The 12,855-nt window shown below is 49.7% G+C and overlaps 1 protein-coding gene across 3 annotated transcripts in view; it reads left to right on the plus strand.

The window, feature by feature from the left end:
- Positions 1–12,855, plus strand: part of LARS2 (leucyl-tRNA synthetase 2, mitochondrial) — a 101,589-nt gene that overhangs the window by 16,571 nt on the left and 72,163 nt on the right. For all 3 annotated transcript variants that reach the window (XM_083824993.1, XM_083824994.1, XM_083824995.1), the window contains exon 5: positions 11,103–11,163. In XM_083824993.1, coding sequence (XP_083681119.1) covers positions 11,103–11,163 — 61 coding nt within the window. The remainder of the gene's footprint in view (positions 1–11,102; positions 11,164–12,855) is intronic.

Consider the following 12,855-nt stretch of genomic DNA (forward strand, 5'->3'; position numbering starts at 1 on the left):
CTGGCCAATTTCCACCTTCCCAGGTGATAAGTTGTTCCTCAGTTTCTTGTTGTGTCCTCATCAATGGTGGAACGCAAAAAGCAATGCAACTTTCCAAGACTCCTTTGGGAGAATTAGAAAGCAGGTATTCTTTATTAACAGCGCTGGGTATGTGGGGGATAATTCCACCCAACACGTACACCTAAGCAAGACAAGGAGTACTTATTCATGGTACGGTGATATCCGTATTCATGCCGTTTGCCGGAAAAGGCAGGATTTATGCTAATGGTTTCTCAGACCTAATTATCATATTGCCCCTCCTACTATCGCAGGCACAGTAACCTCTGGTGGTCGCACTTTGGGGGCTTTCTGAGAAGGGCTCATAGTTTTTTTCGTCTTGTGCTTCGTTCCATTTTGCACATGCTCAGTCATTGTTTAACTGCTTCAGCACTTTTGACCTTTTATTAGCTCAGCTAACTTAATCGTTTTAAGTTCTACTTTGGGCACCGTGTTCCTTCTTCAGCCTGGATTTTGTGGATAGAGCTGAATCTTCTTATCACGCGAGGCCGATACAACAACTGAGCAATATAAAACTTTGTGGCTGCTCCCATCCCCAACACTTTCCCATTCCCATGACGACTTCTCATCCCCCAAATGACTTCTCAGCCCCAAGTCTCACTCGGGGACCCGCAACCCGCAGCCGCTCCCCATCAGGAGCAGACATCCCCAAACCAATTTGTGGCACGGGCAGCGGGACAGGGCTGCGTTCAGCCCCAGCCGCTGACCGATGGAGGAATAAGTGCAGGCAGAGGCTTTGCAGGGTGGAAAAGTCGTAATTTATTCTTGGGGTAATTGTGGCTGCCACCCCCAGCCCGTCCCCAGGTGAGGCGCGGCCGCCTGCTCAGTTGCGGGGCCTGGCCTGCCGGCCCGCGTGGTCGCCAGACCCCGGCTCCTCCTGCTGGACCCGACGTAGCCACTCTATGTCCTCCGGGTTGTCGTACCACAGGGGCAGTGGCAGTCTGTGCCTGTCCTGCCCCAAGCGCCAGGAGCGGCTGCGGACAAGCTGTCGTGGTTCAAAGGGGCTGCGCTCCCTGCGCCTGGGCGAGGCGCTGCGGGAGCGGTAGCCTGAGGGGCTCCTCTGCCGCTGCTGCTGCTGCTGCTGCCGCCGCTCCAGCCGCGCGTCGCGTTGCAATCTTCTGCGGGGTCGTCGGGCCAGGCGCACAACTCCAACGATGGGCCCGCGGCACAGCGGGCAGGTGTTTCTTTCTGCGGCCCAGGCCTGGATGCAATCCAGGCAGAAGGAGTGCCTGCAGGGGTCCACGCAAGCTGCGTTGGACAGCTGGTCCAAGCAGATGGGGCATGTCTCGTCCTCGGGGGCCTCCTCTGGCTGCTCCTGCTGCTGTGGCCGGCTCATGGTGCCTGCCGCCGCTGCGACGTGGAGCTGGTCGTCCTCTGGGGGAGGCTGCCTTGGTGGCAGGCGCTTAGCAGCAGCCTGGGGTCTTCAGCACCTCCCTTGCCTCGCGGGTCGCCGGCAGGACCTCAACGCCTCACGTGTCACCAGCGTGCCACCAGGAGGACTACTGCAGATAGAACCAGGAAGAAAATATTCTAGCAGCAAACAGACATTAGCTTTCTAGGTTCAACCAAGTTGTCTAGAGTACTGTAGCTGTCAACATTCCGTGTATGGATTGCAAACATTGCTATTAGAATGACAAATATGCTTATCATCGGTTATACTTGGCAAGACTGCGCTTAGGACAGATGAGGTACATAGATGTCTATAGATTTGAGACCCTTATCGAAGGCCCTCGATGGCTCGCGTGCAACAAGAATGGCTTCGCGTGTGCCTCTTGCAACACCTCCGCCTCTCTCTCTCCTTCCAGCCGTGGGACCTCGAGCTCTCGACCACCACCAGCCGGACTGGCCGCAGGCGCGCCGCTCAGGGCACTTATAGCCAGCCACCTTTTGTGAGGTCATAGGGTGACATCAGAAGGGTCTCGGGGTGTCCCTGATGGCAGCACTGACAGAGGTCACCTGACCGTTGTGAGACAATGCTGACGTGAGATGGCTGCTCCACGCTGACAGGAGCCACGTCTGCCAGGCTGGGGTCCAGGCCAGGAGGTCGGCCTGGGAACTGCCCCTGGGAGCCAGGGATGTCCTTGACGTGCAGCTGGACACCTGAGCATTGGAGGCATCCTGAAGAGACCATGGAAACAACGAGTATAAAACACAAAATGTGTAACTGTGACCCGAAGGGATTGCTGAAAATTCTCAGTTGTTGTATCAGCCTCACGCGATAAGAAGACTCAGCTGTATGCATAAAATCCAGGCTGAAGAAGGAACACGGTGCCCAAAGTAGAACTTAAAACAATTAAGTTAGCTGAGCTTATAAAAGATCAAAAGTGCTGAAGCAGTTAAACAATGACTGAGCATGTGCAAAACGGAACGAAGTACAAGATGAAAAAAACTATGAGCCCTTCTCAGAAAGCCCCCAAAGTGCGACCACCAGAGGTTACTGCGCCTGCGATAGTAGGAGGGGCAATATGATAATTAGGTCTGAGAAACCATTAGCATAAATCCTGCCCTTTCTTGCAAACGGCGTGAATACGGATATCACCGTACCATGAATAAGTACTCCTTGTCTTGCTTAGGTGTACGTGTTGGGTGGAATTATCCCCCACACACCCAGCGCTGTTAATAAAGAATACCTGCTTTCTAATTCTCCCAAAGGAGTCTTGGAAAGTTGCATTGCTTTTTGCGTTCCACCATTGATGAGGACACAAGAAGAAACCGAGGAACAACTTATCACCTGGGAAGGTGGAAATTGGCCAGAGACAGTGGGAACGTGACTGAGAAGCCTAGGGTTGTTTAGAGAAAATCAGGAGCATCGGCACCTCTTGGCTGTCTCAGGAGGACGATAGAAATGAGCAGCGCCTCATTGGTTACGTGAAGTGGTGGCATCCTACGCCATCTTCTGTGTCAGTGGTGTAAAAGGGGCCTGTCTTTTACCCAGAAGGAAGCTCAGAGAAGGGCTGGGGATGGAAGGGACCTCTGGAGGTCATCTGCTCCAGCCCCCCTGCTGAAGCAGGGCCACGTAGAGCCGTACGGCCGCTGGGCACCGCTGACAAGAGCCTGGCTCCGTCTTCTTTGCATCCTCCCTTTGGGGATGCCTAGACATTGCTAGGATCCCCCCGAGCCTTCTCTCCTCCAGGATGAATGCACAGTGATGCACAATACAATTCTCACTGCCCACTGAGTGATGATGCCCAGACAGACCCCGCGCGGTGGCAGCCACACTCCGGCCAACCCGCTCAGTCCCAGTCTTCAGCACGACCCCATGCGGTATGGGACATGGCTCTGGCCCGTTTGGGCCAGCTGTCCTGGCTGCGTCCCCTCCCAGCTCGTGGTGCACCCGCAGCCTCCTGGCTCCAGGGCGCTATGGGCAGCTGGAACGTCCTTGACTCTGTGTAAGCAGTGCTCTGCAACAACTGAAAGATCGGCGTGTTATCAGCATCACTGTCATCCGAAATCCAGAACCCAGCTCCATACCAGCTACTGGGAAGACAAGGAACTCTATCCCAGCTGAAACCAGGACAGCCTCGTGCACTTCCCGGCAGCTCCTCAAAAGCATCCCTGAGCGCGCATTTTACGGAATCCCGCTTCTGACAACAACGAAGTTCATGCCGTGACCTTCCGGAGGGTTGACCCCTTCAGGGATGCCCCCGCCCTGCAGGCGTAGAGAGATGGCAAGTGGGAGTTGGTAGGATGCTGCAATACACAAGAACGCGGAGGCCTTCTTTGCTGAAAAGTTCTCTTTATTACACATGGCCACAGACCACCACTAGGCAATGTTCTGTGATTCAAGGCAAGCATGGGGAGAGGTATGAGGCTAATTAAGAAAAGCCATCTCGCAAGAGACCGAACCCAGGAGTGGGCCCCAAGGAATCAAGAACAAAGTGTCACTGCAAAGACGTGAGACTCCCGTCAAAGAGTTGGGAGTCAGCCGGGCATCCCCAGCAAAGGTTCAATGGATTGAGGATGTCATGTAGGCAAGAACAATTTGTGCAGCACAGGAAGTTCTGAGGGAGAGAGGCGCTCCATTTTGGGTCAAAAAGGAGTCCTTTTTCTATCAAGAGAGACAGAAGAGGGCAGAGGACACCACCTCCTCAGAGCAGCCAAAAGCCGCTGCTAATTTCTGTGTTTCACCTGAGACAAGCGATAGACACCGATGCTTCCTAGTCTCTGAGAAGGACACCTTTCCCAGAGCCGTTCCTCCTTCTCAGACAGTCCGTTGCTCTTGTAGTTCCTTGCTTTTGCCCTTGGTGGTGATGTCTTCAGGAAGTCTCTGGTTCTTAGGTACCCTTAGGCTGCACTTGCAGGAGGCCAGCAGCGCCTTCCAAGGATGCTGCAGGTTGCCAGGCCCGGTTCCCAGCTGGCAGGCATTCTCTTCTGGCAGGCTTTTAGGAGGCTTTTGCTGTCAGCCTTTTTCCAAGTTGGGCCAGGTCACCCCTGTGGCTGCTCCGATCCCCAACACTTTCCCATTCCCATGACGACTTCTCATCCCCCAAATGACTTCTCAGCCCCAAGTCTCACTCGGGGACCCGCCACCCGCAGCCGCTCCCCATGAGGAGCGGACATCCCCAAACCAATCTGTGGCGCAGGTGGAGGACTGCGTTCAGTCCGTCCCCCCCCGCCCCTCCCCCCCTTCTGACCGATGCAGGAATAAGTGAAGGCAGAGGCTTTGCAGGGTGGAAAAGTGGTAATTTATTCTTGGGGTAATTGTGGCTGCCACCCCCAGCCCGTCCCCAGGTGAGGCGCGGCCGCCTGCTCAGTTGCGGGGCCTGGCCTGCCGGCCCGCGTGGTCGCCAGACCCTGGCTCCTCCTGCTCGACCCGACGTAGCCAGTCTGTGTCCTCCGGGTTGTCGTACCACAGGGGCAGTGGCAGTCTGTGCCTGTCCTGCCCCAAGCGCCAGGAGCGGCTGCGGACAAGCTGTCGTGGTTCAAAGGGGCTGCGCTCCCTGCGCCTGGGCGAGGCGCTGCGGGAGCGGTAGCCTGAGGGGCTCCTCTGCCGCTGCTGCTGCTGCTGCTGCCGCCGCTCCAGCTGCGCATCGCGTTGGAGTCTTCTTCGGGGTCGTCGGGCCAGGCGCACAACTCCAACGATGGGCCCGCGGCACAGCGGGCAGGTGTTTCTTTCTGCGGCCCAGGCCTGGATGCAATCCAGGCAGAAGGAGTGCCTGCAGGGGTCCACGCAAGCTGCGTTGGACAGCTGGTCCAAGCAGATGGGGCATGTCTCGTCCTCGGGGGCCTCCTCTGGCTGCTCCTGCTGCTGTGGCCGGCTCATGGTGCCTGCGGTCGCCGCGACGTGGAGCTGGTCGTCCTCTGGGGGAGGCTGCCCTGGTGGCAGGCGCTTATCAGCCGCCTGGGGTCTTCAGCACCTCCCTTGCCTCGCGGGTCGCCGGCAGGACCTCAACGCCTCACGTGTCACCAGCGTGCCACCAGGAGGACTACTGCAGACAGAACCAGGAAGAAAATATTCTAGCAGCAAACAGACATTAGCTTTCTGGGTTCAACCAAGTTGTCTAGAGTACTGTAGCTGTCAACATTCCGTGTATGGATTGCAAACATTGCTATTAGGATGGCAAATATGCTTATGATCGGTTATACTTGGCAAGACTGCGCTTAGGACAGATGAGGTACATAGATGTCTATACATTTGAGACCCTTACCGAAGGCCCTCGATGGCTCGCGTGCAACAAGAATGGCTTCGCGTGTGCCTCTTGCAACACCTCCGCCTCTCTCTCTCCTTCCAGCCGTGGGACCTCGAGCTCTCGACCACCACCAGCCGGACTGGCCGCAGGCGCGCCGCTCAGGGCACTTATAGCCAGCCACCTTTTGTGAGGTCATAGGGTGACATCAGAAGGGTCTCGGGGTGTCCCTGATGGCAGCACTGACTTGACGGGAGTCTCAGGTATTTGAAGTGACACTTTATTCTTGATACCTTAGGGCCCACTCCTTGGCCCACTCCTGGGTTCGGTCTCTTCCGAGATGGCTTTTCTTAATTAGCCTGATACCGCTCTCCATGCTTGGCTCCTGTCAGCGTGGAGCAGCCATCTCACGTCAGCATTGTCTCACAAGGGTCAGGTGACCTCTGTCAGTGCTGCCATCAGGGGCACCCCGAGACCCTTCTGATGTCACCCTATGACCTCACAAAAGGTGGCTGGCTATAAGTGCCCTGAGCGGCGCGCCTGCGGCCAGTCCGGCTGGTGGTGGTCGAGAGCTCGAGGTCCCACGGCTGGAAGGAGAGAGAGGCGGAGGTGTTGCAAGAGGCACACGCGAAGCCATTCTTGTTGCACGCGAGCCATCGAGGGCCTTCGGTAAGGGTCTCAAACCTATAGACATCTATGTACCTCATCTGTCCTAAGCACTGTCTTGCCAAGTATAACCGATCATAAGCATATTTGCCATCCTAATAGCAATGTTTGCAATCCATACACGGAATGTTGACAGCTACAGTACTCTAGACAACTTGGTTGAACCCAGAAAGCTAACGTCTGTTTGCTGCTAGAATATTTTCTTCCTGGTTCTATCTGCAGTAGTCCTCCTGGTGGCACGCTGGTGACACGTGAGGCGTTGAGGTCCTGCCGGCGACCCGCGAGGCAAGGGAGGTGCTGAAGACCCCAGGCTGCTGCTAAGCGCCTGCCACCAAGGCAGCCTCCCCCAGAGGACGACCAGCTCCACGTCGCAGCGGCGGCAGGCACCATGAGCCGGCCACAGCAGCAGGAGCAGCCAGAGGAGGCCCCCGAGGACGAGACATGCCCCATCTGCTTGGACCAGCTGTCCAACGCAGCTTGCGTGGACCCCTGCAGGCACTCCTTCTGCCTGGATTGCATCCAGGCCTGGGCCGCAGAAAGAAACACCTGCCCGCTGTGCCGCGGGCCCATCGTTGGAGTTGTGCGCCTGGCCCGACGACCCCGCAGAAGATTGCAACGCGACGCGCGGCTGGAGCGGCGGCAGCAGCAGCAGCAGCAGCGGCAGAGGAGCCCCTCAGGCTACCGCTCCCGCAGCGCCTCGCCCAGGCGCAGGGAGCGCAGCCCCTTTGAACCACGACAGCTTGTCCGCAGCCGTTCCTGGCGCTTGGGGCAGGACAGGCACAGACTGCCACTGCCCCTGTGGTACGACAACCCGGAGGACACAGACTGGCTACGTCGGGTCGAGCAGGAGGAGCCGGGGTCTGGCGACCACGCGGGCCGGCAGGCCAGGCCCCGCAACTGAGCAGGCGGCCGCGCCTCACCTGGGGACGGGCTGGGGGTGGCAGCCACAATTACCCCAAGAATAAATTACCACTTTTCCACCCTGCAAAGCCTCTGCCTGCACTTATTCCTGCATCGGTCAGCGGCTGGGGCTGAACGCAGCCCTGTCCCGCTGCCCGTGCCACAAATTGGTTTGGGGATGTCTGCTCCTGATGGGGAGCGGCTGCGGGTTGCGGGTCCCCGAGTGAGACTTGGGGCTGAGAAGTCATTTGGGGGATGAGAAGTCGTCATGGGAATGGGAAAGTGTTGGGGATGGGAGCAGCCACAAAGTTTTATATTGCTCAGTTGTTGTATCGGCCTCGCGTGATAAGAAGATTCAGCTCTATCCACAAAATCCAGGCTGAAGAAGGAACACGGTGCCCAAAGTAGAACTTAAAACAATTAAGTTAGCTGAGCTAATAAAAGGTCAAAAGTGCTGAAGCAGTTAAACAATGACTGAGCATGTGCAAAATGGAACGAAGCACAAGACGAAAAAAACTATGAGCCCTTCTCAGAAAGCCCCCAAAGTGCGACCACCAGAGGTTACTGTGCCTGCGATAGTAGGAGGGGCAATATGATAATTAGGTCTGAGAAACCATTAGCATAAATCCTGCCCTTTCCGGCAAACGGCATCAATACGGATATCACCGTACCATGAATAAAGTACTCCTTGTCTTGCTTAGGTGTACGTGTTGGGTGGAATTATCCCCCACACACCCAGCGCTGTTAATAAAGAATACCTGCTTTCTAATTCTCCCAAAGGAGTCTTGGAAAGTTGCATTGCTTTTTGCGTTCCACCATTGATGAGGACACAAGAAGAAACCGAGGAACAACTTATCACCTGGGAAGGTGGAAATTGGCCAGAGACAGTGGGAACGTGACTGAGAAGCCTAGGGTTGTTTAGAGAAAATCAGGAGCATCGGCACCTCTTGGCTGTCTCAGGAGGACGATAGAAATGAGCAGCGCCTCATTGGTTACGTGAAGTGGTGGCATCCTACGCCATCTTCTGTGTCAGTGGTGTAAAAGGGGCCTGTCTTTTACCCAGAAGGAAGCTCAGAGAAGGGCTGGGGATGGAAGGGACCTCTGGAGGTCATCTGCTCCAACCCCCCTGCTGAAGCAGGGCCACGTAGAGCCGTACGGCCGCTGGGCACCGCTGACAAGAGCCTGGCTCCATCTTCTTTGCATCCTCCCTTTGGGGATGCCTAGACATTGCTAGGATCCCCCCGAGCCTTCTCTCCTCCAGGATGAATGCACAGCGATGCACAATGCAATTGCTCACTGCCCACTGAGTGATGATGCCCAGACAGACCCCGCGCGGTGGCAGCCACACTCCGGCCAACCCGCTCAGTCCCAGTCTTCGGCACGACCCCATGCGGTATGGGACATGGCTCTGGCCCGTTTGGGCCAGCTGTCCTGGCTGCGTCCCCTCCCAGCTCGTGGTGCACCCGCAGCCTCCTGGCTCCAGGGCGCTATGGGCAGCTGGAACGTCCTTGACTCTGTGTAAGCAGTGCTCTGCAACAACTGAAAGATCGGCGTGTTATCAGCATCACTGTCATCCGAAATCCAGAACCCAGCTCCATACCAGCTACTGCGAACAAAATTTGCCCAGTTGTAACTAGGACTGATCGTTATCGATTTCCTTTTGTGCTAATGCTATTTCTTCTAAGTTTTTCCATGTTTCTGGTCCCATGTTAAGATCATTTGGTAGTTTTCCTGGTAAAATATGATGGCAACTTATTTCACTTAGTGAGAATACACTGTGTACATAGTCTGTGTTATTTATGGTTTCTTTGGTGTTTTTTTTTTTTTCATTTCCTTCTTGCTTGATTTTTGATGAGTATATGCATGAGATCCAGTTACCATTAAAGGAAAATAAATAAATAAATAAATAAAGCTCTCCAAACACCTTTTATTTTTGAGAGAGCCAAGGCTGCACAGCATCTTGTGGGCCATCAGTTATTACATACGTGAGGGCAGTTAAGTAGAGTTTAAAAACTTCTGGGTATGTGATAACATTGCCTGGACTCTCAGCATAAAAATGTGCTAGCCGTTTCTTTCTTTGGATAAATATGCTGCTTTTGTTACAGGAGATTATTTTCTGTTTAAAGAGTATGGTCAGTAAACTGATGTCTTCCTTCAATAAATCTTCTGCAGCCAAGCTGTAAAATCTACGTATCTGTTATATCCAAATGCCTCATTTTTAACTATTGTCGTGACAGAACCTTCACCAGATAACCGTGATCCATTACCATGACCCATATATACATGACAAATGAGGCACAAAGAAGTAAAGTTTGTGGTTTTGAGTCAAATAAGCTGCTGTCTGTACTTGCTGACTACAAAATAGTCGGTGTTTTCCACTTTTCACTGCGATGTGGTCCCTCCTCACCTATTGTACTAGCTTTGACACTCATGACATCTTGTTGAACGTGCTCAGCATGCTAACTCAGAAGAAAGCCGTTCTGCCAGATGAGTGAGTTGAATTGGCTGAACAGAAAAGTAGTGAGCATGGGGGGCAGAGACTGTGCAATGGTAAAGTGCCATATCAGCTCAGCCTGCCTCATCTAGGCTGTATGTCAGGGTCCTGTCAAAAAGTCTGTGGCAGAGCACAGCGTGTGCGGATGTTCTTCTGCTACTTTTTGTACTGTTAAATGTTTTTGTTTTCTTGTAAATGGTTGTGTATTGTTCCATACATTTAGAGCAGTTTAGTTTGTAGTTACATGTAGATATTTTGTACCAGAAGAACATTTTGCCTTTAAAATTTCCTTAGTACTGAAAAGAGTGATTGTCTAGTTACAAGAGTTAAAAAACAATATTATAACAACAAACTGAGACAAGTAAGCACATCATTATTCGGACTGATTATAATAACATCCTAACAAGGAAATTATTTATATATCCAATCTTTTTTTTTTTATTATTATGCTAAGGAAGTTAGTTGATTCATCATACTGGCAGATTAATTTCTGACCACTGAAGTAATTGCTGTCTGCAGTTTTCTCCACTCTCCCTGTCTTGAATGTTTGTGAAGCAGGGATGACTGAAGCGTATGTGGAGCTGTGATCGAGTGACATCTTTTAGTCGTTCATACAGCAGAGCCAGCCAGCCACCCCTGTAAAAACAGGCACACCATAAGCATTTCAGCTTACATGGTTCAAGAGTGAATGATCAAATTTCAGATCATCGTAAAGTTCTGAAGAGGTGATTTGAAAATGAGCTCCAATTGACTATTACTCCCTGTATTCTCAAAGTTAGGAAAAACAACAGAGGTGGAGTTGCTTAAATGAAACATACAGAACCCTTGTTAGCAAAAATCAACGCAGTGGCAGAAGCATTGTGAAAATACCATAGAATTTTTATTTTATTTTATTTAAGTGGTACCATTTTGAATGGGAATTTAATGTAAGCAGTACTGCTGAAGGTGTGGTTTCTCCTAGTGGAATCTCTGGTTCTGTAAGAGGATTTCCTTGTTAACCTGTACTGATATTATGCTGGCAAGCCTTTTCTGGTTTAACTGGAGCTCTGCACTCTTAGAAATAGCGGAAAGAATGCATGTTTTATAGAGAGGAATCACTGGGTACATCTGAAAGCTGCATCTAAACATGTGCAGTCTACTTGTATACACAGACATTGAAATTGAAGCAGAATACACTAGGGATTTTTAAAATTACTATTTGAGTATTCTGACAGTTCATTGTGTTTGACTCTGAGTGATATAATAGTGTTTAGAGGTTAACTAATGCTTTTGATTTCTCAGAATTTTATAGGCGCCTGATGTTAAATGCAGTTGCATGATACAGATTTTTAAGTGAATATTCTTTTTTTTTTCCCCAGTAATATTCAACACATGAGGAAACAGTTTGATGCACTAGGTCTGTCTTTTACATGGGAAAGGGTAAGATTTTCTTTTTTAAAGGATGCTGTCTTGTTTTATTGTCTGATGGAATATTGAAGAACACAGAATTTTCCCATTTTATACCTGACAACATAGAAGTCTTTCAAAGTCACCAGTTTAGGTTGTTAAACTGTAAAATTATACTTTTAAAAAGTGGTAAATTGAGCTTTTCTGAAGCTTCTTATCAAGCTTCTTTCACTTCTGACTTATTGATAATCTCAAAGTTTGTGAGAATCTTTTTATTTTCTTTAAATAAATTTCAGTTTTGCACTTGGAATTTTCTCTCTGCTTTTTCAGTACTTTCAAACTAGCAATTTTCTGTGTTAGAATTTAGGTGATAGTCTAAACAGGTATTTATGAAACAGCGTAAGCATACTTTTGTGTTAAGGTATATATATATATTGAGGAGTGTTTTTTTCACTGTATATGTTTTTACAATATAGTCAAGGGTTTAAAACCAGAGATTTGAAATGTTGGTTTAGTTATGTTACACTAAATTTGAAGGAGAAGCCTGCATTTTCATAGTTGTTCCTCTGACCACTTTGGAAATGAGAAATTTGGTTTGACATACTAATGCTTGAGAATCAGATGTTCACCTTAAAAACCTTACCAACACAGTCAGACATAAGCTAATCTCATTTTCAAGATAAAAATGAAAGAAATTAATTTCTGAAGCAATTGTGGAGTTATTGCATTAACCGGTAAATCAACCTCAGTCCTTAACTTTATATTCTTAGCAATAATCGTTACTTATCACTTTAATATGATTCTGAATAGACTGATGGAGATGCTAATCTTGGATTTTTATAGCAGTATTGTAGGTCTGAAAAGGAAAAGGATTAATTTTCAGTCTAAGGCCTGCCATCTGTTGAAGGTGAAGTTGTATATTTGTGTGCCTTGCATCTAAAAAACGTACTTTGTCACTTCTTATATGTGGCAAGATTTTCAGTAAATTCCTTCTTTAGATTTTAATTTTCTTGATAGTTGAAAAGTTGCTATGAAAATAAAAAGTTTGCTGTGGAAGATTCACTGCACACATTCTTGACAATTATTTTCTTATATTTAAAATGTTTGTATTTCACAGGTTTTCTGTGTGTATAGTACAGCAGTAGCACAAAACAGGGAAATTGTATGGTATGTGCAGTCAGTATTATGGAACACACAAGAATTGAATGTTCTAGAGTGCCTCTCAAGAAAATTGAGAAAATTTACCTGTGTATGTGGACTTTTGGTTAACCTGTATATTCTGAAGAAGAGAGATGGAGAACTGGCAGTACTGAAAAGCATGACAGAAGATATAAATATGCAGGGAAAAGGAATTGGTCATCCTTGTGCCTGTTCTTTAAGGCTTACCTTCACTTTTCTAGTAAACTATATTTTAGTTAAAGAATTTTCAGAAGTATCTGAATATATTTGGAAAGGGCTTTGATACTGTATGACTAAGTTCATTTGAACAGTTGCGTAATTAAAATAATTTAGAAAGCTCCAGAGGCACACAGTCTGTGCTTTTGAAAGGTGAGTTTTTAAAACAGCTGAAATGTGTTCCTTGAAACACAATGAATTTTGGAGTTTTCACTCCTTAACTTATTAGTTAAGTTCTATTTTACCTAGAAAGCCTACCTTACTAACTGCAGTAGTAAAGAGTAAACAGACCCAAACAGTAACCATTAAAAATAGAGATATGTTTAATCA

This window comes from Anser anser (assembly GCF_964211835.1).
Source record: "Anser anser genome assembly, chromosome: 2".
Taxonomy (NCBI): domain Eukaryota; kingdom Metazoa; phylum Chordata; class Aves; order Anseriformes; family Anatidae; genus Anser; species Anser anser.